We start from the raw sequence: 26,447 nt of genomic DNA, 5'->3' as shown, positions 1-26,447 counted from the left end.
AAGCCAACGTCTATTTTGTATTTTTGGTACTGTCATGATGTGAACTTTTGCAAACGGCATTTGTCTGTCTCTGCTCTCCACAGATTGTACGCTTATTTGATGCCAACACTCATAAAGACAGATGCTTGTCAGTTAGCTGTATCTGACAAGCATGGGACGTGAACCCACAGAAGCAGGACACAAGACACAAAAGACTCTATACATTCCATTTTAAAGTGCTTGACGTATCAATAACTTATTTACTACATTACTGGTATCCATAACACAGCATGTCACTTGGTAAGGAACCCCAAGAAAACCAGTTAATCATCATAGAATCTATGATGGTTGGACATCCCTGTCTTATTTCAAGAAATCAGGGCCTCACTTTTTCTCATACTCAGCTCTGACATTATCACCTGCTGTCACTGAGCTACAAAGATTTAAGTTATTTTTGACCACTGTACTTAAGCTGTGTTGGCTTTGGTATGTATCTATGTAGATCTAGTATTTACCAAAAAAAAGTGGGCCACTTGTATTAGTTAAGGACAATGTTGTCAAAGGGAGGTGAATGAACTGTTGTTATAATAATTACGAGAAACATAACCAATAACAATACCACTGCCACAAAACAGATGGGAATCATTTGGACGATGATCTCATTTACACTAATTGTCCTCTAGCATCACAACTAATTTGGCTGCATTGTATTTATGTCAAAAATTCCACTCAGAAGACCTATAACTCTTTTCTGTTCTTATGGAAACAAAATATATAGGAGGAAACCTGTGACACTGTCAAGCTGATATTTAAAGAAGAGTCAGACCAACCTTGGAAGTAGAGATTTAGTGATGAGAGAGAAGATTTGATGACAGCGGCTTCCATCGTCTCCTCCTTCTGCTGTCCTTCTTCCTTCCTCTCTTCTCTCTTTCTTTTCCTCTGTCTCCTCATCTTCCTCAGTTCCATCACTCTCTTGGACCAGCAGGACAAGACTGAGTTCGGACAGCACCCTCAAAACAAACACAGAGCACTCCACTGGAGCACACAGACGAGGAGGAGGAGAGTATTAAAATAGTGTACTACAAGTGCTTAGAATACTGTATGTGTGTGTAGTCAGTAGTAGCTTTTGGCTAAATCTTGGCTGAGAGAAGGTTTCTTAGTTGTATTTTAGTTTCCATGGGGACCATTATATGTATGTGAAATTTGACAACTGTATGACATCATTTCACTATTACTTTACTTGAAAATTGTTGGTTTAGAGGCAGCGCTAATGCCAAAGTGTGAGATTCAACTTCAGGATGTCAGTGAAGCTCAGGACTGAGGCAACAAGACATTCAGTGACAAGTTTTTACCCGTTCAGTGCATGAAAATGATTGTATTTTATTCTAATTTTTTCCTTCTGAGCTAACTAGAATTACCGCCTTGCTGTTGTATGCCTCTGCCAACCATTCTTTTTTTTTTTTTTTTTTTGGGATGGTTCCTACAGATTAGTGTCACCAATTCAGTATCTGACCAAATGTCTCCCCTTTTGTTCCTGAGTTATTGTGTTGAAAAATGGAAAGAAAAGTGTTTTTGCATAACATTATGATGTCACAGTGAAGTTGACCTTGGATACATAATGTCCCCACTTCCTACTCATTTGCATGAAAAGTTGTCATAATTTTCATATGAACTCTTGAGTTATGGCCATTAACATGTTTTTTTGGGGTCACAATGACTTTTGACCTTTGATCACCAAAATCGAATCTGTTTATCGTTTTGAAGCTAAGAGCACGTTTGTGCCAAATTTGAAGAAACTCCCTGAAAGCCGTTCTGAGATACAGTATTGTGGACAACCTGAAACCTTAATGCCTCCAGTCACGGCTGTAGCCAGCACAGAGGCATAATAAAACAAACAACCACATAAACTCAATTTAATAAATGCCATGCCAAACAAGTACATCGGTGAGAAAGTATAACATTACACAACATAACAGTATGTTGTTCTATAAATACATAGATGCTAGAATATCTACATACATACAGAATTGGACTCAGAGGAGGACTTAAGCTCTTTTAAAACAACATGACAGTAAGTAACAAGGAAACACAGAATCTATGTTGCACACAAAACAAGGATGTCATTTTACCCTGAGAATCTTGCAGTTGCATGGTATGCACCTTACCTATTCAGCTTAACCATGCCTCCATCTTTCTAAACCTTCTTTCCTACTCTTTCCCATTTGCCATTTCCTCTGTTCCTTTTTCTTTTTCACTCCCTCCTCCCTCACTCTGACATTTGCTGCTATTTCCACATCTCCCCTCTCTCATTCTCTCTTCCTTCTCACAAAAATGACCCTCTATCTCTCTTACCATTTCTGCTGAAAGCCAGTGTTGTCAAAGGAGGCAAGATGGAATCCACAACCTTCAAGAGACATAAATAGACAAAAGAAACTTTTCACATGTCGCTAAGCATTAGTCTCTGACCAGGCTTCTATGCAAGAAGCTGATTACCTACTCTCGTAAAACAAGGCTACAATCTGGCACAATTACAGTTCAGAGTTATATAAATCCATCTGCAGATAATGTATCAGTGCCATGAACATGAAACAACTCAGGTCAAAACAGGCTGAAATTCTGATAGCAGTAGAAAATTACCTTGTAGAAAATCTACCAGCAAAACTACTGCCAATGTGCTGAGGGATTTAATAGGTAAAAGTTTATATTCAATCTTACCGCTGAACATAAACAGTATAAATATTATCAAAAGTGCATTTTGGTCCCGAGTTTTCTCATTTGAAGGGAAAAAAGTATATCAACAAAAGCAATTTCCGCCTTTCCTCTGAAAAACTACTTAATATACAGCAAATCTGAAAACAGGATATATTTTTAGATTAAACTGAATAGAAGACACTGTACTATATTAATTCAGTGGGCATAAACCACACAGACCACTGTCACACAGGATCAAATTACTATGGAAATGCACTGTTGAATGATCTCTTTGATCTCACACACACACACACACACACACACACACACACACACACACACACACACACACAAATGTACTTCCGCAACTGTCAAAGTCCTTATTTAGGCATGAATCTGTATTGCATGAATTTGCATGATTACTAATATTACCATAGAAACAACACTAATGCTGAGTGAGTGTGTGTGAGGTCATTACATTGAAAGCCAGAGCGAGGAAACTACAAAGGATGTTGTCCACCACTTAATGGTGTGTGTATTAATATCACAACCATCAAAAGACTGGGCAGAGTGTGTGTGTGTGTGTGTGTGTGTGTGAGAGAGAGAGACGAAAGGCTTGGTGCAATTTATCTGAACTATGGCTGACATGTCCCCTCACTGTCTGAAATCCTTTCTTGTCCTCGTCTTCAGTTTTTGCTCTCTTACTTAGTTACTCCTCTACTTATTGTGCAAGTTGTGCAAAAAAGACCTATTTTCGTCCTATCACTACAGTTATAACTAAAGATGAGTTTCCTTCAGTTTGCTTAGCAGGCATTTAATCTGTATTCTCACAGGACTAGAAGAGATAAAATGTTGTATATACTTTTTATTTCACTTCTTTACCATTTGCAAATCACAGGCAACAGCTGGTTCTACTTCTGTTACTTCTGGTAAACAAACCTCATATGTACATAGTTGATTAGGCAGTGCACTACTTATTTTTTTTCTTACAATATACCTGCTGTGCTGAAGCTACTGTATATCATTAATTCAATGGCCAATATGCTATAATTAGCATACAGCTCCTGGATACAGACAACAGGATAGAACACTGAATGGTTGTTGCTGCAGAGCCAGTTGAAAACAGGTTGGTAGTTCCTCTATTTACCAAAGTATCAAGCTCACGTAATTTCAACCAACTTTGCTAACTGACTCAACTTAATACTGTTTACAGTTTTTCTTTCCTGATTTGTTAGAACATTAACAGTGATTCTTTTTGAAGCACTGTCAATGAAACCATCAACACTTGTAACCAATGCATTCACCAACTGTGCCAAATTGAAGGAACGTTTTCTGTTTCACAACTTAGTTTGTGATTTTATAACATACTTTCTGCAAAACTATAAACACAGCTCACTTCTTTACACCCAGTTTGCAATTAAACACACCTCTAGTGAAACTGTACACATTGGTCTCTACTTTGCAACACTATTTTGCCAATTGCCTTTCCAAATTGACACCTGTGCTGCATAGCTTCAGACAGTATTGACTGAGATGTGGATAAAGTCTTAATGGTCAGACTCACAAAGAAAGCCAGATGTAGTGTGTTTCTGTGCTCTTTTCAGACAAAAATGTTTCCTGCTGCACTTTTGTTGCTTGAAGAGTGTTAGAACATTTTGAGAAAATAATAACTTTCACCCCCTATTGGCAGTGACATTGTATTATGTTCAGATTACACATTTTGATAACTGTGTTGGTGTGTTTATTACATGTATGACAACTTTATTGCAAACAGCTATACCCTGTTTTTTATTTAAACATCAGTGTGTCGTTGGGGCTTCATGTGCTAATTCAAAATAATAGTTTGTTTGTCCTGTAAAAACACATTTTTTAAAGAGTTCGCTTCTGCAAGCGATGTTTACCGTTTTACTGGTTTGGTGTAAGGTTTTGTGGTTAGTGTGAAGAGTTTTGCAAAAATAGCATATAGTTTCAAGGTAGTGCCTTAGCAATTAGACGAACAACTGTAATATTAATGAAAAAACAAACCATCAGACAGCTTTTTCCATATCTAATGGGCGGGGAGATAGGGACAGAATTTCATGTCTCTGTAATTTCAGGCTGAATGGCAATACACGATACATATCCCGGTATTTTCTGCGAAGTGAGCTACATGTTTAGCTGCAAACTGATCCACGGCTAAAGTTAGTTTTGCTGCATGTGTTTTTCCACAGCAGGGCAGGTAAAAGAAGTTTACCTGTTGGAGGTGAGCTGTTTGCAGAGGTGCAGTAACAGCCTGTTGTCTGCAGCTCTTCATCACCATCTCACTATGGCTGATTTTGCTTTTACTAATCCTGTTTGCTGTATTATTATACTTATCTTAATTGAAGCCACTAATACGTTTTGCTAATTCGGTAATAAACATATTTTAATTCCTATAGAGTCTTGAAAATAAAAGCCCCCCATTATTTTCATTCATTCATTCATCTTCTAACCGCTTCATCCTCTTGAGGGTCGCGGGGGGGGCTGGAGCCTATCCCAGCTGACATCGGGTGAGAGGCAGGGTCCACCCTGAACAGGCCGCCAGACTATCACAGGGCTGACACATAGAGACAAACAACCATTCACACTCACATTCACACCTATGAACAATTTAGAGTTATCAATTAACCTAGTCCCCAATGTGCATGTCTTTGGACTGTGGGAGGAAGCCGGAGTGCCCGGAGAGAACCCACGCTGACACGGGGAGAACATGCAAACTCCGCACAGAAGGGCTCCCATACCCGGGATCGAACCGGCAACCTTCTTGCTGTGAGGCGACAGTGCTAACCACCACACCACCGTGCCTCTTGCTGTGAGGCGACAGTGCTAACCACCACACCACCGTGCCGCCGCCCTGCTTGAAAATATATCGATATATTGTAAAAAAAATCGATATACCGCCTGGCCCTAGTATCTAATTAATTGTTTGATTAACTGTATCAGTATTTTACTCCTCTATGATTTGAATGTTGTACATAAAGTTTAACACTTGGCTTCCATTTCTGAATTTCAAACATAGCCCAAAAGAAATTAACCAACTTTCATGGCTGAGTGTACATTTAGTACAATAACATCATGCTCAGTGACTGAAGTCTCTTTTTAAATGGTATTTGTTTACAGCTGTTGACTCAGATTTTTAAAATGTCTGTGTCAAGTGTGTGGAGCCTAATAGGGTGTTTTAACTGTTTTCTCATATCACTGTTCAATGACACATTAAATTATACGGGAAATGCTTACATCTCTGAAATGTTTAACTTTTTAGGATGTCTAAAGAACACATTTAACATTTTCCCATAGAGTAAAAACAACTCTCAACTGTAATATATATATATATATATATATACATATATACATAAAGACATATAGAAAAAGAGGGCTGTGGAAGCAAAAATTTAACTGCAAACTTTTCGTTGTAATAAGGATTCAGAGACGTAAACTAACTCAAACATGACTGTGTCCTTGTCCAGCGGACAATAAAAGTTAATCTGAGCTGGCTGGTGGTAATTAAAGTGTCTTCCTGTGTTATTGACTATCAGCAGCAGCAAACCTCCTCTTTGCTCCTTTCCTCTATTCCTCATCTCTTTTCTTTTCTCTCCCTCCATCCTATCCGCTTCCTGCTGCTCTCCACTTCCATACGTCAATAGTCATTAAACACAATCTCATCGTCCTATTCCATGCACATACACGTTCGCACACATACACACACATACACACACAGATCTGACGAGGCTCCGTTGGTTCAATAGTTGATTAGTGTCTTGCCTAATAGTGCATAAGTCCACCCTCTGTCCTCTGACCACTAATGGACAGGTTTGGTAGACTGGAAGATACGCACTGAATATAAAACCAGGAAATGGACAAAAACTGGATATATTCAAGGAGGCACTTTAACACACACCTGACAATTCTTATAGCCCTCACTTGTTTTCTGCAAGCTTTCGATCACAGCAAAACAACTTATGTTTTTTTGAATGAGTAAACAGTAAAACATGTATGGTATAAATCTGGCAGTTGGAGAAGTATAACAGAACACCGGGATAATGACAGGTCGTCTCCACAGTCCCATCCTATATTTCTTTCCTTAACTCTCTGCAAACAGTCTGTCAATCAGACAGACAGACAGGTAGCCACTAAGACACACACAAACACAAACATTCAGTCAGCTGCTGTATCAGGTAGACAGACAGGAAGCGAGGTGCATATTTGCTTGCATACATACTTACAGCACTATGATGTGGAGTGATGAGAACATGGTGCTGACTCAGGACTTCCACAATAGACAGAGACGTCCTAATCAACTCTTCACATACTGCTGCACCTAAGAGAAAATCAAAAATTCAGCTCTACTGAATCATCTCCTCAATAAAAGCAGGGGATGATCCGCAGGCTGACCAGTAACAGAGCTCCCTACAACGATGGCTGGGTGTGTTCCAGTTGATACTGCTGCCGTGAGCAAGGCACTGAAGCCGCTCAACTTCTGCAGGTGCAGTGTACTATGTACGCTGTCTTTTCAAGGCTGTACGTATCTTTGGCCAAATAAATCAAATATTGTGGATTTTTATTTAACATGTGTAAATATTTTAGTAATTGAGAAAGTAACTCACCCAAAGCACCAGCCAGATTTGTTTCATTGGACTCTATAGAGGTGATATAGTTCTGTGAGAAAGAGAGAGTTGACACATCAACTAATCACTACAGTGGTACTTTTTAATATACATTGTTATTAGTGATGGTTGTTGTCATTTTTATTCTGACATGATCACTATGTGCTGCTGTGCGGTGGCACTGGTTCTCTGATTTCTCCCGGCCTAAATATAAAATGACAGCAATAGATAACAGCAGTCCTTTTTATGATATCCTAACTGTCTCAGTGACTTACATTTGTTGGAATATCACTACTTAAACATGGCAAACGATTTGAAAAAGTGCCGATGAATCCTGGTTTTAGCACTGTCATTTTTTTGCCTTTAGTTGGTAAAACAATCACTCTGCTGGAGACACAAATCAAGAGCCTTTATCTGAACACTTACCAGCAGCAATCCAATTTGAGCAAGAAACTCTTCAGTTACAATTTGAGATCTGAAGACCTGTGAGAGGACAGAGAGTCGGTCACACAGACAAACAGGGGATGAGTGAGGGTAGGGTGAAGAACAGGAATACAAATAACATTATTTTTCTGGCAGGAGTTTTATACACAAACCCAAATGATGTTCAGTGTCACCTTCTTGAGTAAGGTGTTTCTATCTGGCCCCACATACATTATAACATATGCTGTATTTGCTAACAGGCCCACACACCCAGGCAACAATGAAAGTTGTATTAATATTTAAATAAAATAAATGACTTTTTGAGGAAAAATGGGCAATGCTGTGCTTAACAATGAGAATGCGTACTGCTAATTTATGCCAACATCTATGTAGATAACATCACAGGCAATAATGACGGAATACTAAAATCAATAACTGAGGAAAACGCTTTTAGATCCAAGTTACCTGTGATGAAATGAGATCCAGCACTACAGGCAATGTAGGCAAAGTGTGTTTAAGCTGCCTGCTCTGAGCTGTGGATGGGTGTCTCCTCCCGATCACACCTCGTAATGCACACAAGACTTCCTCTGGAGAGAAGAGAGGAGACAAGACGACGGAACCCAAGAGGACATGAGAAGGGGTGAGAGTAGTGGGCTAATGGAGACTTACTTTAATACAAAAGTAGTTTATTTAAAATGTATTGTACACAGTTAAAAGAGAAGAACAGACAAAACACAATCACAGTTTTTCTTTTTTTCAAATGTTTGCAGTTGAATATTTTGTTTATCAAAAATATGTTGAGCAAATTGATTTGCAAATTCATTAAAACATGTAGGCAAAAATACACTAGAAGAAAGCACACTCATGCAGACAAGCAAAGACGTGTGTGTGTGTGTGTGTGTGTGTGTGTGTGGTGTATATATGTCTGTACCCAGTATCAATGGTGCAGTGCTACTCAGATATGCAATCAGTAAATCAAGACACTGAGACAGGTATCCTGATTGGCCAGGGTTCTCTCTGAGGGGAGTGGCTTTGCGCAGGTCTCTCTCCAGGTGCATCACAAGTCTAGACAGAAAGAGACACACATGTGTTGCATGTCACAAAATCTATGTAGCATTATACTAATACATTCATATTTCAAGGACGAAAGATTTTTTTTCACTCTGACTGCTTTTGGGATTTCATTGGTTTTACTGCTCCACTCATTTTGAGTTGCTCAGAAGTATCGACTTAATGACCAACGTGTAAAAATTATGAAATGATGAAGACACATTAACAATATGATTCTGGTCAATGAGCTATGAAATAATGACAGGATGCATAAAAAGAAGGGGCAGGGAGACTGGCCAAAAGAGAGACAGACAGACAGGCTCTGAGTTTGAGAACATTTTTATTCTCGTCAGACGGCTTGTATCGAACAGTAATCAATAATATTCTATTCATAAATTCATAGCAGAGCTGAAAGGTTACCACTGCTAACTGATATTCATTACAAACACACAAACACACCCACATGTGTGCACAAGCACACAGAAGCACATAAAGCATGAATGTAGAGACATGCAGAGATATTCAGAGAGGTCATACTAGTTAACAAATATTGATTCAAAGCTTTGGGAATGGTGCGGGGGGAGTGAGGGATTACAAATTCAGTGTTTTTCCTCATAATGTTGCATAAAAGATTAGCAGCCATGGTTCACAGTTATATGGAATCCAACACAGCTACTGTTACTATATTAAGGATAAAGTGCATTTCAGGGAAGCTTTAATAGTAATTGCTGGATTTTCCATGATTGTTATGGGTGTAGTGGGAAATAAAAACCTAGTTGGTACTGTAGACCCTCAGGTATAAAAACAGTTACTACCAAGAAAAACTTAACAGCATGTTATAGGTTTTAAATACTATGAAGAATTGATAATGATAAGGCAAAATAACAATGCCACAGTACTAGTTCTGTAAATGTTTTTCTTTGTAGAGGGATGCTGCGGTTACAACTAGAATTGGCATGAAGAGATTAAATGTATCAAGTCGCCTAATACATGCCATGCACATTATTTGGAGACAGTGGTTTCGGGAGGAAAGGACCACGGAGAGGGTTTGGGGTTTTTTATTTTGTTTTGTTTTTTCATTTTCAAAATGTTTACTTATTTTTTTAAAACTACACACTAACATTTTAAAGAGTCGCCTTATAGTATTAAGTTAATAATATTAATAAGTATTTCACTGCTGGAAAGCAGTGTTTCAATAAAACTGGTCTGTCTATGTAGTAAACAGACACAAATACTTTTGAAGTTTGTGCAAAACAGAGAAAAAGGGCTGTGGCATCTGATTTTGCTCAAGAGGTAGAAAACCCACAACTAACAGAGTGCACAACATTGCACCGAAATCATAAACCCTCCTGCTGGTGGATGACATAATTGGAGTTTCCCTTCCGAAAACAATACGGTGGCAAGCTGTTGACAAACAATCTTGTAATATAAACAGTTAGCTAAACATGTTTCTGAAAAGATATGAGGCGATAAATAGGCAATGAAGTAACAATATCTTGGTTCATATTCAATCAGCGCTGTTTAGTTTTACTGTTTGATTTGAATGTCTTCAGCCTGCTTTTTCAATATGAAGGAAATAGTATGGTACGCACTTCCTGTTTACAAACTCTCACTATTACAGCCAAACAGTGGATGAAAATATGTTTCTTCAGACCAATTTAGGTAAGACATAGGCAGTACAGTAACATAATCTTGGTTTATTTTCAATCAGAACAGTTTAATCTGAATTTGGTTTAAGTTTGAGAGTGAAAGAGAGAGAGAGGGGAGGTTTTTGATCCACTTCTACATTCTGAGGCTGTTTAGACCTGGTATTAACATGAATTTTAGGTGATCTGATTAGAAAGGGACAGTGCTAAATACAAGTGCAAATGACCACCAAGAGAGATCCAGTCATTCGAACCATTTGCCAAGGTTTGTTGTTTAAACACTAATGGGTTGTGATGCGTCCGCAACAAGGACTACAGGATGTGGTGGTTGTTTTAGTGACAGCCCGCTTATGCTCTATAACTTACCCATTTTATGTCGTAAGTAAGGTGTTAGTTATCTGGCTTTATCCTCTGGGTGCCATGAACATAAAATTCCATGGCAATCTATCCAATAGTTGCTGAGAAACATGTATTACAGTTGGGACCACAGTGGTGGACTGATGGACCGGTAAACTGACTGTCAAACCAACATTTCCTTCCCCAGAGCCATGCTGCTAGTGTATCTGAAAATAAGCTTATTAGATTGTTAAATTGTATTTCACAAATTATGTATGATACAAACAAACCTTCAACTCTAACAGTTATTAAGTCCGATTTAGCTGCTGTTGTAGCCTGAATTTTCTTAGCCTGTCAGTCGAGTTACGAGTGATGGTAGGTTCATGAACAGAGTGTGTGTTTCATGTCTGGTGTCGGGGTGACCCTTTATTTATATTTGGTTCAAGCATGAATCCATTTTCAACAACGGCAAAGTCAACATTATCTGATGACCTCAGCAGCTGGAAATATAATGCAGCATTTCCTCCTAATACAAAATGCTTATCAGGATATCTTCCAATCTACTCTACATGTCTGTTTGTCTGGGTACCTGTCTGCCTCTCTAACCAGCTCTAAGCTCTGCTTCCTGTCTGTCTGCCTATTTGTCTCCCTGCGAGACTTCTGCCTGTGTGTTCCTCTTTAAGTCTTGCAGCCATTTTTTCCAATTGCTAAATAAAGAGAGACAAACTTGCCACCTCTCTGTCAGTCGCTGTGGGAGACTCACAAAGTACTCACACACAACTGACCTACAAGTGGCCTGCTCTGTGTGTGTGTGACTGTGTCTGTTGAAAGCCATCACACTCCACTCCCAGTGGCAATCTTGACACTTCCTCAGTGAGGCCTGCGCAAGTTTATCTCATACAGACAAAAACACGCGCGCGCACGAACACACATATTTTCACGCCACTGAGGAGCTAATTAAACACAACGTGCCTGGGTGAGAGCAGGACTGAGAGAAAGACGTGTGTCTGTGTGTGTGGTTGAATCATGCAGAGTGCTCGATGGGAGAGAGACAGGCGGGTCAACTCTGACAGCTCTAACACTGTGAACAGAGGGAGAGCGAGGAGAGGGATAGAGAGGGAGAGTGTAAGTGTGTGTTTGTGTAGGGGGAGAGAGAGAGAGAGAGAGAGAGAGAGAGAAGGACAGAGAGAGAGAGAGAGAGAGAGAGAGAGAGAGAGAGAGAGAGAGAGAGAGAGAGAAAGAGTCATATGTAAAAGGCAGTTGTGTGTTCAGATTTTCAGGAATTTAGTTGTGTTCATATCAAAATATAATAAACCAAAGCACAGCATGAGATGTTCTGGAAAATGGCTGTGATGTCAAAGCGAACAGTCCAAACAAAAATATCCTAAATGAGGAAATAAAATTGTTTGCCCAAAATTGATTTCCTGGATCTGTCCAAAACTAATTTATTTTAATTATAACCAGCTGAAACTATGCAGCTCTTTTATGTCCTTTGTGCACTGCATTGTGGAACATCAGTGTTCATCACTGTCACATTTAAAAAGCAGGTGAATTCATTACATATAATGACACTTTCAAGGACATATACTTTTGTCAGATATTATATGAACTCGCTGCTTGCTCAAAACCCATTTAGTTCTGTTATGTAGGATATAATACAGACACAGAATATAATCTTAATTTGTGAATAACTGTGTAAAAATAATTAAAACATGACTTGTATTTATTTGCAAAATATCAAACTACATTGATGCTGACATAATAGAGCTCCTTAGCAGCTACCAAGGAGAGGTTTTGTGATTATGTCATTCAAAGGAAATATAATAGTGTATTCAGTTTGACACTTTGTTGGGTAAAAATCATTCTAAAGACTTGTAAATAATAGGCTGTGTCAACAAGCCTAACTCTAACTACTCTTAACCTTACTCTTTCATGGAAAAGTTAGTCTGGCAATTCACAAGTGTAAAATGTCACAGAGCAATAACTGAGAAAGAGAGGGAGTCTCAAATTGAAAGAGAAAGAAAGCAAAGTGTACGAGACAGGCATTTCAATTAAAAAAAACTGCAAGTGAAAGAGAGAGGGGGAGAAGAAATGGCAGGGAGAGAGACAGTTATGAGGATCCATATGTCAGTAATCTAGGGTATCTTTTTCAAACTGAAATACCAACTGGTCATAAATTACCAGGGGAACTGGCTGTGTATATGTATATCATGCATATGCATCTGATCATGTGGGCTATGCACACTCACAGCTGCGGTGGAATTTAGTGTGGGGTGAAACATAGGACAACCAGCTAATGAACCATTTGAAGTTCCAGTAAAGTTACAACATACAGCAGCATAAACTGAATGTCCAGGGTACATACATTTATATTATGATTCCCACGGCTGCTGTGCTAGTTAACGTAAAGGTTACGCAGAGTACAAGTGCCTTGCTAACAGCCCCAGGCAGCATTTTCATGAAGGAAGCCTCTCTTCTAAAAGCAATCTGCTTTAAATATCAGATAACTGTGATGAAAAGCGATCTCTGAGTGCTTCTATCAGAATGTGAATCCTCTGCTTCAAGATAAATCACTCTACAAAAGCATGCATGGCAGAATTTGTTAGTTTAATAATCTAATAAATCTCAAACGCGGTGTATTGTATAACATGACCACACTAAGTCAGTTAAACGTGAAAATGAAGCCTTTTCTCTCTGTCCACGTTGTTTTCACACCAAAACCAAAGCTTTTCTAAAGTGCTCTTCAGTAAATAAATCTGAAAGTGACAGTCTTGCATTTTAGTGTGGACAGGAGTAAACAGATCTTTTGGAAAACTTCGATACAAGCATGCTCAGACATGATTACCTGCTGTGGTGCAATACAGTTAAATGTTCAACTTTCTATTGCCTATAATTTCTCAAACTAAGTGGTAATGTGCCACTTTCACAAACAGTGTTTTCTGATTTTGTCTATTACTGTGGACTCGTGTATCAGTGAGTAATGCTGCATTACCTTGAATTTGTGAAGAAAGTTTCACTTTTCTCATTGTTGTGAAAAAAATGAACATATTTATTTATTGACTGATTGGTGACCATGTTTAACAGCTAAACTATATCAAAACAGCTGTATATTAACACAACTCCTGCAGTATAATCCAACTGAAAGTGGAACTTATCTATGCTCTCTTCAGAGCCAGACTCCAGTACTACAGTTTCAGCAAAAATGCATGTGCTTGGAAGTACTGAGCATTTATGACTAAATGAGACTTGGATTATACTGCAGGAGAAGTTGTGTGAGAGTTTGTAAACAGATGTTTTAAAATAGTTTTGCTGCTGTTAAACATGGTCCCCAATCAGTCAAAAAATCAATATGTTTGCCATTTTCTGTAGGGATGCAAAAGAAACAAAGTAATAGCATGAATAACTAATTTACAAATGGTATCTTTATGGGTCAAGTATTCCTTTAAAGCCCAAGTGCACTGAAAACTAAAACTGAAGCACCTCACTTGACATCACTCCTGTGGCACACTGGTGGCATCAGATTTGAAATGCTAACATCACAGAACCAGAAGTATTTTGGGAAAGGGTCACTATTTAAGGCTAAATTGTTGTATATTTAGATACCCCTATTCATTTATTCTGACGCTACAAAATCGAAACAAGGATGGAGCAGGGGCATCAAAGCAGTCGCACTTTGACGTTCCTCAATATAATACTGGTGCATGTTCGGCCATTTTAAATAGGTCTGCTTCAAAACACGCGCTTCAGTCACTTTCAGTGCGTTTGGGTCTGTTGTCTCAGAGTGGGCTACTACATACCAGAATGAGAAGCTCTTACTTAAAGATGCACAATCTTCCCTTTCAATCAATCACACTAGGCTTCAAAACAACTAGACATTGTATAAGATACACCAAATGAACAATTTAAAGTAATTGTTGTGGTAGTTACTACAGTTGCCAACTTCTTTCAGTTGAATAATACCGTAAAAACAAAAACCTGGAGCACAGTTCTAGATTTGCCTCACCACACCTTATAGTGAGGAGGGAATTTAGTTTTAGCTATAGCAGAGCTGAGCAAGAGAATACACTCTGAAAACCACAGCTAAATAATTAAAGGGGAATCCCACCCTGAAATGGAATTCACAAATGGTATTTGTTTGTTCTCTGACAGTTCAGTCTGTGTGTGAACATGGGCAACTACATTCCACAGAAACTAATTAGCCAGTGGTCTGACAGACTGAGTGGAGTTATGAGAAAGCTTCACTGGTCCAAATCTCAGTACAGTCAGTCAGTAAGAGGGTGCAGGGCGTACACTATGTGGTAAGATAACAGTTAACCACACACAACACCCTTGGGCTCCCCTGGTATGGTGGACTAAAGTTAAAACAGTGTAACTCTGTAATCAGCTAGATGAAATTAGATTTGAAACTTGTAGCTTTCTCCATAATAAACAGGACATGATCTCTTGTGTATTTTATCATATCTGGTTTATCATCTATTCCAGAGCTATTTCTATGCTGAGAGGGGTCACATAGAGTATTACTTTCTTCTGACCAGCACACAGTTAACGCCAAATCTTAATGTTGTCTTTCACAATGCTTTTAAATGAAATTAAGGTTTTCTAACTCTAAGAGCTGTTTATGAGGAGCATCAGATATTCATCAGAATAGACATATGAGATGGGTTAGTTTTTATTTACATATAATGTCTGCAGACCTTGCCTATGTGAATGAGTGCATGTGCACGCCTGTGTGTGCTTGTGTGTGGGCGTGAGTGTGTATTTACCTGTGTTGACAGCAGTATAGCAGCGTGTGTGTGTTGTCCTGTATTAGCAGAAGTAGCAGTAGTAATGCTTTGGCTCTTGTTACTGTGGATGGACTCTCTAGACAGCGCAGCACCTTCAAGACCAAATCCTACAAGAGACAAACACACAAATGAATGGAGTGAAACTGACTGTGAACTGGCTGTGAATGTTTCTGTTGGTGTACAGTCCAAGACACTGTGCTTTGCCATGCAAATACACGCCAGTTATGTGGAACAGACTTTTAACACATCAAAGTTACACTTGAAAGTCTGCATGGTTACATCCCAACGAAGTAGGTTAATTCAGAGTACGAGAAAAAAAATGTTCTCAGTTTATCTTATCAAAATACATTACTGCAATAAATTCAAATAATGTATGCGAAGAAATAAGAAATTATTCAATGTAATATTTTCCCTAAGGTGTTCATGAAAAAAAAAAAACTCTGAAAATGTGTCGTCTTACAGGCTAAAACTTAATCAGCTCAGACTCCACATTATCACACAACATGCACACACACACACACACACACACACACACACAAAAACAAACTTGTATGCCTACAGCTACTTTAGACATCCATTCACTCAGCATAAACTCTGCAGCAGTAACTGGTTGGAAAAATTTGTGACTGGCCAACATTCATTACCATTATCATTATCACCAACACCATGCGCTGTGTGTGTGTGTGTGTCTTGTGTGTGAGTTAATGTGAGAGAATGTGCATGCATGTGTGTTTATGAGGCGACACACCAAGTTAATTAATTTCAAAGCCCAGTAGTGTGTGCCTAGCTGATAAGTCCCTCCCCACTACCCATAATGCTCTGCTGAAGTAGAAGGCTGCAGCGCGTTCATTCAGCCAATTAGCCCAGATACTGACACACTCTACAAATTAGCGTATGTGCAGGCACGCACACACACACACACACACACACACACACACACACACACACACACACACACAGTCAGTCTCTAACATGCATGCACACAAACACACATACACTAACAGAGTTCTGTGTAAACAAACTCTTGGACTGTCTGTCTTTGTGCCAGGGGAGAGAGAGAGGGGAGAGAGAAGGGGGGTAGGGGGGTGAATGCATATCAGTGTATAATTAGAGCAGAGTTGAAGTACTAAGTTTGTATGCTGGTGTTAAATTGGAAATGCTCAATGCAAATAAATTCAGTTCAGAGTCAATTACCAATGCTAGACTCCAAGTTAAAAACCTTCAAATCAATTTTAGCCCCTCTGCCTTTCCAAGATTAGCACTTCCTATACACTCTAGATGGGGTGTCTTATGAAAAATTAAATAAGTAATTCATCGCAAATTAGTTCATGCACAGTTCAGCGTTAGTTCATGAACTGCAAGGAAGTAAGTAAGAAAGAAAGAAAGAAAGAGAGACAGACAGAAGAGAGAAAGTAGAGATTTGGAGAATTTGCAGCTAGTTTCATTTGTTTCTCATGTTGTTGTGTTTTCATCCCTCAGCCCTTGTGTGAAAATCTTCCCATTAGTGACTTTCCCTTGTAAATGTCTCTAAAAATCAAACTCTACAACAGTGATGTTACCACCTAAATTTCATGTAGAATTCATTTCTAGTAATATGTATAAAAAAGTATTAAAACATTATTTATTTGGGTTTTCGTCATTCAGCATTTGACATTTTGAAACGCAGGTGTTTCATAGAATATACACGTACCCTGCTCTGTGTGACGCGGTGTGTTTGGATGCGTGAGGTGAGTAGGGCAGTGGTCATAGTAGTGAGCAGGTGCTGCTGGACCCGGGCCCCTGCTGCACCCACGCCCTCCAAGATGGCCGCAGGGCCACAGGTGTCAATAACTGCCAAGAAGACTGCTGGGACCACCCGGGTTAGCCTTGAAAGAGCCTGGAGACATAGAGACAGACAGATAAACACAAATATACAGACAGAGGTAACAAATCAGCTGTAATGTCATGCTGCACTTGATGTCCTTGGTGGTAAGCTGTTAGATAAAAATAAATAAATAAATAAATAAAAATAAAAATAAGAAGCAAGTGCTCACTGGTACATAACATGGAGTGACACATAATTTTCAAATGCATTTTGTAATTCCAACCACTGCGCCATTAATAAAGAAGTTAGTATGATTTGCAGTCTGACTAGGAGGGATATAGAGTGCTTCATGAGTGATAAGTCAATACATGTACATGAAGCCCATCTAGATATTTGTGGGGTAAAGCAAAAACAAACAAACAAACAAAAAAAAAAGCCACTTCTTGTGATTAAGCATTAGAAGGCCATTCATTTTCATTTTTTGAGGTCGGTCAAGAGATATTATATTACAACAACTTTTCCATCAACAATCACAAAATACAAGCAGTTCAAGCAAGGAGCACATTTACTTTCTTTTACCTTCAAACATGTGTAACTTGAAAAACATATTTTTTTCAATTTGTACCAACAGCTTACCTTTTCAGTGTGAACTACTCTGGTTGACCACCATGTTATGTGTTTGATGTCTTTTTGTGTTAGTATGTCCCACAGAGATGTTAGTATGTGTATTTGTATCCATACACAGTCCTGCCTGCATGATGGTGTAGGTGTGAGTTTTCAGGCGTGTATACTTACAGATATGGCAGTGACTCTGACAGCCTCCACAGTGGAGTGAGTGAACAGGTACCACAGGGCGGAAGCTATCTCTGTGGTAACCAGGTGGTGGGAGGGGCCAGAGACAACAGCAGAGATGTTCTCTATGGCTTTTGCAGCCATGTGATGAACTATGGAATCATCCTGTCAGAGAGAGACAGAAAAACTTTAAAATAACATAAATCCACTTTGGAAAAAAGGTATACATCATCAGCTGAAATGAGTTATTTATGTATCGGGGTATAACTAGAACAAGCAAACCAAAAAAACAAAAAATAGTATAAATGCTCTCTATTCTCAACAGGAGAGAATAGAGATCATCTTTTACCACAGGAACATCTGTACCCAGTATGGACTCAAGTACCCAAATCCCGATGGGACACACCACCAAAGGTGGTTGAGAACAACAGGGCTTAGATCCTGTGGGACTTCCAGTTCCAGACTGACAAACAGCTTCTGGCTAACCAACTGGACATAGTGGCGGTTGACAAACACCAATAGAGGGCAGTGGTGGTAGATGTGGCAATACCAGCTGACATCAGAAAGAAGGAACACGAAAAGGTGGAGAAGTATCAAGGGTTGAAAGAACAGCTGGAACAGATGTGGAAAGTCAAAGTTGATGTGCTCCTCGTAGCAGTAGGAGCACTCAGGGCAGTGACCCCCAAACTGGGAGAGTGGCTCCGGCAGATTCTAGGAACAACATCTGAAGCCTCAGTCCAGAAGTGTGCAGTCCTAGGAACAGCTGAGATACTGTGCAGAGCCCTCAAACTCCCAGGCCTCTGGTAGAGGACCAGAGCTTGAGGATGACACAGACACCACCCTGAGAGGGTGATTTTTTGTTTTCTATATATGTGTGTGTGTGTGTATTTCTACTATATATACATGTACATATATATATTTTTTCACTATGTTGTCACATACACAAAGGCCCAAAATACACACATGCACAAACAGGACCTACACATGCATTAAATGGAGAGATGTCAGAGCAAGGGGGCTGCCCATGGACAGGCGCCCCGAGCAATTGAGGGTCCGGTACCTTGCTCAAGGGCACCTCTCCAGCTACCAGTCCACACACCATATTTGGTCCAGATGGGGATTTTAATTCAACTTTCTTTCCCATTCTGATGCTCAGTTTGAATTTCAGCAGGTCGTCTTTATCATGTCTACATGTCTAAATGCATTGAGTTGCTGCCATGGGATAGGGTGGTTAGCTTTTTGCGTTAACGAGCAGTTGAACAGGTGTACCTATTAAAGTGGCCGCTGTGTTTGTGTGTGTGTGTGTGTGTGTGTGTGTGTGTGTATATATATATATATATATATATATATATAAACATAGATAGATGGATATATTATTCTTTGAAATAGATATATATATATATATATATATATATATATAACATTTTTTGAAATAGGTAAAATCGTGTTTTATGTAGAGCTTCACTCCACGCTTCCTTGCCCCACTGTCCCTCTCTCTTTCTCTGAGATTACATCTGCAGGAGTGTGACCATCTGCCCTGGGGAACAGTTGGTGAGAGTCTACCTGCACACACATACATACCAACAGGGCTTCCTGTTGGCATCAAATGGCTAATATTACCTAATGTTTATTAATGAGTTTAACGAGAGAGTTGAGCTGTTTTGGTGTTGGTGTTCGTTTGCTGGTACCATTAAACTCCTCGGTGTCGGATGATAGCTGCTGCTGTTGTGTTAGCTTATGCTACCAGGCAGATTCTGGGGAGAATGGCTGCGGAATGCAAGTACTCGAATATGAAATTTACATAAATTACCTATCTCTAATAGTATGGTATAATCCACTAAGTAAAATAAATACTACACCTATAACAATATAAAACATCAAATGTGCTGCCCATGCACTCTGACAATATATTAAAACTATCTGAAAATTAAACATTTTGTTTCCCTGTTCCATCCTAAGACTAATGTTAATGGAGTCCATTTAAGAACCATCCTGTTAAAGGATTTGGGACCATGAGTTGGTCAAAAATCTTGCAGCTTGAATCTAGAGTCCTCAACACCACACATGTCACTGACCCGAATTACCCTCCTTGGCATAGTCAGCAAGCATAGAGATGATACAGACCAAAAGAAAATAATGTTGCACACACTATGTGCTGGAAAGTCACATTCACCCACAGGGTCAGTAACACTAGAACAGCCAAGTGGTGGATGTCTAATATTTATACTGGTATCAAGCACAAATTCGCAACATGTTATGGTCCAGCTCTAAGACCATCACAAATAAGGAAACACATGGGGAGTTACATAAAAATAAGTAATTTATTTAAACAAAAATTCAAGAATAAACAATATAACCAAGTATTATAATGCAAACTAAACTATACAAAAACTCAAGTAAATGCAATCAACACAGCATGGTGCCAGGGGGGAAAAGAAGAGGCACCAAGTTCCCAGGAGGGCAGATTTTAAAGGGCTGGAGACAATGGCCAGCTGCCTCCAACCACCATGACCAATCAAGCCACCAGCACTCTGAAACAAAAGAACATAACACAACACCAACACTAAACCCTAGTGGAGGCCCTGGGGCCGTCACATCACGTACATGCATGCATCCAAGCATGCACCTTTTTACCAATTGGCATGCGTATTTAATTAGCTGTCCTTTGGTACATGAACACTCTTCCCACAAAATCTGTCTGTGAATCCATTTGGAAGTTATGCACTTTTACAATAAGCCATTCCCCCACTTAGCCCACGGGCATGAACAGAGAAGCATACCTTCACACACACACACACACACACACACACACACACACACACACACACACACACACACACACACACACACACTACTTGACCTCTATGCCTAATTTTAGCCTCCTAGGGCAAAAACTGTGGACACCAAAGGCTGGGGAGATTTTTGTGGTCCGACCAACAGACAGAGTGAGTAATAGGGCTGCCAGTCGCAGCTAAAAAGATTAGCTTATAAACTATACTTGTGTGTGCATGTGCATATGCAACCTAATAGCAGGGCGTACCATAGTGTTTTCCTTGTATAAAACATAATGCCATTGGGAGCAACACATTTTGTGGTTCATTGTTAAGTTACAAGCTCAAAACTCGATTACTGAAAAATGTCATACACCAAAAGGAAGAAATGAACAAAGAACTAACGCAATCACAAACTGACAATTAGATTAGCTCTCAACATCACCTCAATACAAAAACGAGAGAGAGGTTGCGTGTGTCTGTATGAGTTAGCGTGCAAGTGTTTGTGTGTGTATGCTTATGTGTATACTGCATGTGCCCACACACCTTTGGCTGAGTAGAGAATAGTTGTTTGTGTTCAGACAATGGGGCCAGGCTAATGAAATCTCTGTGGCTGAGGAAATGAGTTTTTCCAGGAAAGTCATTGTGGAGAAAGACAGGAAGTAGAACAGAAGTGATTGCCTCTGTCAGGTTATTATTGTGTTTCACTGTGTTACATCACTTCAACGCTACTCTCCCTAGATATGAGATACAATAGAGTCTATTCATAAAACACAGTTAACTACATTTTATGGCAAAGGTTCATAATAACAGCTGAAACATTAATTTCATCATGGTAATTTATCATGGTAATTCTGAAAAGGGGTACAGGTGACAGATAATTACATTATTGCCCTACTTAATTGTTGAATGTTTCACACGACTGCACTGACTGTCCTCACATTGAGTATATGTGCACTGCAAAACATTTAGGAAATGAGAGATTTGAGACAAAATCCAACAATTAAAGTGATACTCCATTGAAAATCTGTCCTTTTAATATCAAATTCACTCCCTTTAAGCTTGAAAACTGGCTGTACAAACTTTATAGTTTGTTTCTTATCACACAAATGCAGCTGCGGTCAGCTTGAATTCACGTCAATTACAATGGACCCAATGGTGACAAATTTTTCGCATACTTTTCTGCTGAAGAATCGTAGTTCTGGTGAAATATGGTTAAATAAACTGCTTATGTTTCATATTATCTTATCTATCTATCTATTATATTATCTACACCCCATTTTCATTTTCACAAAAAGCTTAACATCTGCCTTAACATAAGCACTATACAATAGTAACAAAATAATGTCCCTGCTGCCCTGTAGGAACATTATGCCCAAAACAAAATAAACCTTTTAGAATCGAGAAAAATCTTGGTTTTGTTATTTAGGCCAGAATGTACTTTCAACAATTAACAATACATCAGTGGTCAGGCTGTGATCCATAGTTATTTAACATTTTATAAAATTAAAGACAGCCTATTCAACCACATGGGAACTCTAATCATAACTGAGAGCTAAAATGATCTACCTATTAATCCAATATAGGACATCATATTGTGTATTCAACACCAAGGGACTACGTAGCATGACAACATAATGAATCCTTTGGCACCCCTGCGGGAACCAGTAGAATGGTCTGTTCCAGCATTCCCCAGGCCGTGTGGGCCAGCTCACTAATGAGCCCACGGGGGAGCACCCACTGTCTGTGTGTTTAATAGACTGTAGCCCTGCCAGGAACTACACAGAAAGAGACAGAGGGGAAGACTGAAAGACAGAGAAAGAGAGCGAGAGATGCATTGCGAGAGATATCCTTACATGTGGTGAGAAACAAGTAGCTCATGCAAGAAACTCCATCATTATGATGCAGAGAGAGAAATGCAGGAGACAGAGGAAAGAGTAAGTTATTCTCATTATGATTTCTCCCAGTATGAGAAACAAGTTCATCCGAGAAACACACTCATTATATTATACTCAGTGTCCTACTTAAACCTCAAATCTCCAGAAAGTCAACTTTAAAGAAATCAAGGTACATTTTTTTGCAACTGCTTTCACGATAACTTAGCTACAAGGTCATCCAACACTTTTTTGACTTTGCACACAAGACTTTGCCAAGTTTGAACGTCAGTGATGAGACATCTGTGATTTTACATGACACAACTGAAATTATCCAATCATGTTACATTTTTTTTCTCACAATACCATAATTTCTTAGAAGCTGAGAGGTGGCCTATTCAACCAAACAGACCAAATTTTAACATGTTAGGAGGTTTTAAAGGCATGTCCGGCTTCTTGCTCGCTCTGTTTCCACAGCACGTAAACACATTCAGATAATAGTTGAGCAAATAGTTTTAGAGCAAGATTTAGAGTCTACAGTCTATGCTAGCTGCTCGGTGAGGCTGCGCTGCAAGCTAAATGCTAACATCAGCATGCTAAAATTCTCACAGTAACTGTGCTAATATGCTGATGTTTAGCATGTGGAGACATTTTGGCATGTCACAGCTGAAAGAGCACAGGTGCAGTCGATAACTTTAATGACAACTGCATTCAATTTGGGTGAGGCAGTTCCACGTCCTGGTATTGTTTATGCTGGCTCACTGGCATGATTTTGACTGAGCCATCATTAGCCAACTTTGATTTACCTGTTGATGGAAAAGAAGTTAGTTTGCAGGTATTTGGTCATAAAGATAAGTAAAGACAAACAATGGAATAAACTGAAATTTGGGCTCATCAATAGTGCTAGATTAAATTGAATTAAATAAATGTGACTTTAGCCTCTCGAGACATTGAATATCTCTACAAAGTTTCATGGTAATCCATCCTGTCAAAACATTTCACCCAAAACCAAGAATGTCAACTTCATGTTTGTGCTAAAAGAGAGGTCAGGGCCCAGTTCCTTAAAATAAAATAAATCTGAATCTTAATGATCAGGATTTGGGAATCTGGTGTTTTGCCATCCAGGCTGCCGCCTGGTCCACTGAGTATGAGTTGACTGACTGGTCTGGCATCATGACATTAAACAGCAGTTTCTCAGTTTAAAAAACAACCACTGAGTGCTGCAGTGGGACTTGATTAGCCAATTAGCGCCACAGGAGGGACTGACGCTGTTGGAACCGATGATGAGTAAAAACATCAATGGTGAGCACTAAAGACAGGATAGATGCTCCTATCAGGGCTGTTCTAAATTGATGTCTTCTCTTTATTGCCGACACTTTTTTTTTTTTTGACCATAGGTATCCCAATCCTACTAAGTTTCAGACAACACTGGTTTGATCCAATGCGATTCGATTATTTCCAAACAGCTCAGCCCTGGGATCAACAAAGTCATCAGGTTAGAAAAATATTGTACTGTATTGTATCTTCATCAAGACTTATTTTATGTATTAATATTCAAAATCAAGTCCTAACGTACCTGAATCATTTTAGAGCTGACTGGAGTGACTACACTGCCCCTTGTCTCCTTATGACTTCACCTTTCAAGACTCAGTCTCTGAAGCTCTCACAATGCTCTTGTACTGTGTCTTCTAGAATATTGATAGTATGAAAATGTTTGGAAGCATCTTGTCCAGTGTTTCCACCAATGTGAGGGACATTTGTTCGGGTGGAGATAAATATGTTTCTAAAATTACAATAACAGTAACTGTAAGGGGGAAAGTAGAAAAAGATCAAACTACTAAAAAAAAACATTTTTAGGATTCATGATCTAAAAATTACTTGATGCTCACGGAACTAACTTAAAGGTATTGCAGTGTAAACATCCTCAAACTGAACTGCAGAAAATGTTTGGACATACATTAGTTACATTAGTTATCTTATAAATGAGAATTTTTTCTTCCACTCTGTATCTCATCCTCACTAATTTGTGAAGATTTTGAAAAGAATCAGTAAGGGAGCAATATTTGGTGGATTTAGAGCATGACGCCTCGCAGAGGTGTCATGGGGCAGATCTAATTAAATGACATACCGACTCCAATACATCCTCACTTCAAAACATCCAGCCATGATTTCTGAGTAGGTACTTATCCTAATTTAAGACTATTAAAGACAGATATAATACTCTGGCAAAACATATATTCTTCAATTTCAGGTTTCCTGGATCTGAATTTGGCAGTTGCTAAAAAACATTTATCTTACTGGTGTATCCAGTTTAAACAGGATTTCCATCTTTTTCGTCAAGTTTCAACAAAACTAACTAGCTTCCTGGCAACAGGGTTGAATTAAAAAATCTCCCTTATTCTGTAGCTCAGGGCTGACAGATAAGATTTACACACTTTGAACCCCAGGCTAAAAAAAGCTGGAAAAACCTCTGTTTTCAGATGAAAAGAGTTAAAATGCTGGGCAGATATGGAACAATAAAATCCTGTCTCCAAGTGTCGATCAGTAGATTAGTCTTATATCCAAACATGTTTGCACCTGGCCTCTGAGTCTCAAGTAGAAAGAGATCACATCACAAAAATACATCACATGACTTGACACAGGATTTGTGTGTATGCCTGTGTGTGCACAAGTGCGCGTGTTCACATGTCTGATGTGGTTTCTCTCTGTAATTAAAGTCCTTTAGAAGCCAGTGCACCTGGTTCTGAATGAGCCCCTATGGCAAAGACACAGACACCATCTATCAGCCTCACACAGAACATCTAACACCCCTAATAGCCACACTCAAAGAGACAGACAGACTGTCTGATTAACTGGCTAACAGACAGGCAATGGGGTGTGAAGGAAAAGGAAGAGACAGGAGGACAGAAAAAGTAGAAAAGAGCAACAGGTAGAGATGCAAATAGACAAATGGCGAAAAAGACTAACCAGTAGACAGACAAACACATGAAAAACTAGAAACCATCTTGTGATGGAATCACACCAGCCGAGATGACTATCTTAAAATAAATGTGGGCCATGGGTGTATGGTGGGAGGCCAAATGCCCCTTCCCTACTTCCTACCCCCATACTTCCGGTGCCCCTGCACAGACCACATTCATCTCTAAACTCTGCCTTCATTTTGTTCATTTTGATCTCAACTTCACTTCACTTTCTCTGAGTGTAAGATGTGAGCTTACTGGACATACTCAACTGCCCCACAATGCATTGCATCTCTTGGGACTGCAGAGCTTTTCAGCCACGCTAAAAGCTGCAGATATGCCACTTAATTAAGTTTTGATATTTTTTTTCTGGTGAGAAGGGAACGATTAACATTCACAATATGTGGTGAATTTATCCAATTACCGCCTGTTATGAAATTTGCTGTGATGTTTCCAGAGATGTGAGAGTCGCTGACTGGGTCAGACCAGCCCTTAGTGACTGCATCACATGACTGTGTTGCTTGTGCATACGTAAGTGTGAACAGTCTGTTGGTAATGGCCTACATAACTGTAACCAGCAAGCAGTAACTCAACACAGACTGAGTTTCTTGGTGGCGGTGTGTTAGTGTGCGATTCACAGTTACAGGCAGGTGGACAAACAAGTGCACTGATACACAGCGTTATTATTAGTCATCACCCCCCCCCCCCCCCCCCC

The 26,447-nt window shown here is 39.3% G+C and overlaps 1 protein-coding gene across 1 annotated transcript in view; it reads right to left on the bottom strand.

Annotated features, from left to right (window-relative positions):
- ulk4 (unc-51 like kinase 4) overlaps nucleotides 1-26,447 on the bottom strand; it is a 114,612-nt gene that overhangs the window by 48,879 nt on the left and 39,286 nt on the right. The window contains exons 20-29 of the mRNA XM_050047611.1: nucleotides 18,131-18,292; nucleotides 17,222-17,407; nucleotides 15,511-15,638; nucleotides 8,647-8,780; nucleotides 8,181-8,302; nucleotides 7,719-7,775; nucleotides 7,293-7,344; nucleotides 6,912-7,006; nucleotides 2,332-2,383; nucleotides 810-1,014 (exon numbers count right to left, since the gene is read on the bottom strand). Coding sequence (XP_049903568.1) covers nucleotides 810-1,014; nucleotides 2,332-2,383; nucleotides 6,912-7,006; nucleotides 7,293-7,344; nucleotides 7,719-7,775; nucleotides 8,181-8,302; nucleotides 8,647-8,780; nucleotides 15,511-15,638; nucleotides 17,222-17,407; nucleotides 18,131-18,292 — 1,193 coding nt within the window. The remainder of the gene's footprint in view (nucleotides 1-809; nucleotides 1,015-2,331; nucleotides 2,384-6,911; nucleotides 7,007-7,292; nucleotides 7,345-7,718; nucleotides 7,776-8,180; nucleotides 8,303-8,646; nucleotides 8,781-15,510; nucleotides 15,639-17,221; nucleotides 17,408-18,130; nucleotides 18,293-26,447) is intronic.

The sequence above is a fragment of the Epinephelus moara genome, chromosome 6, assembly GCF_006386435.1.
Source record: "Epinephelus moara isolate mb chromosome 6, YSFRI_EMoa_1.0, whole genome shotgun sequence".
NCBI lineage: Eukaryota > Metazoa > Chordata > Actinopteri > Perciformes > Serranidae > Epinephelus > Epinephelus moara.
Note: the sequence above shows the minus strand (reverse complement) of the source record. Positions and strands in the feature narration are given on the sequence as shown.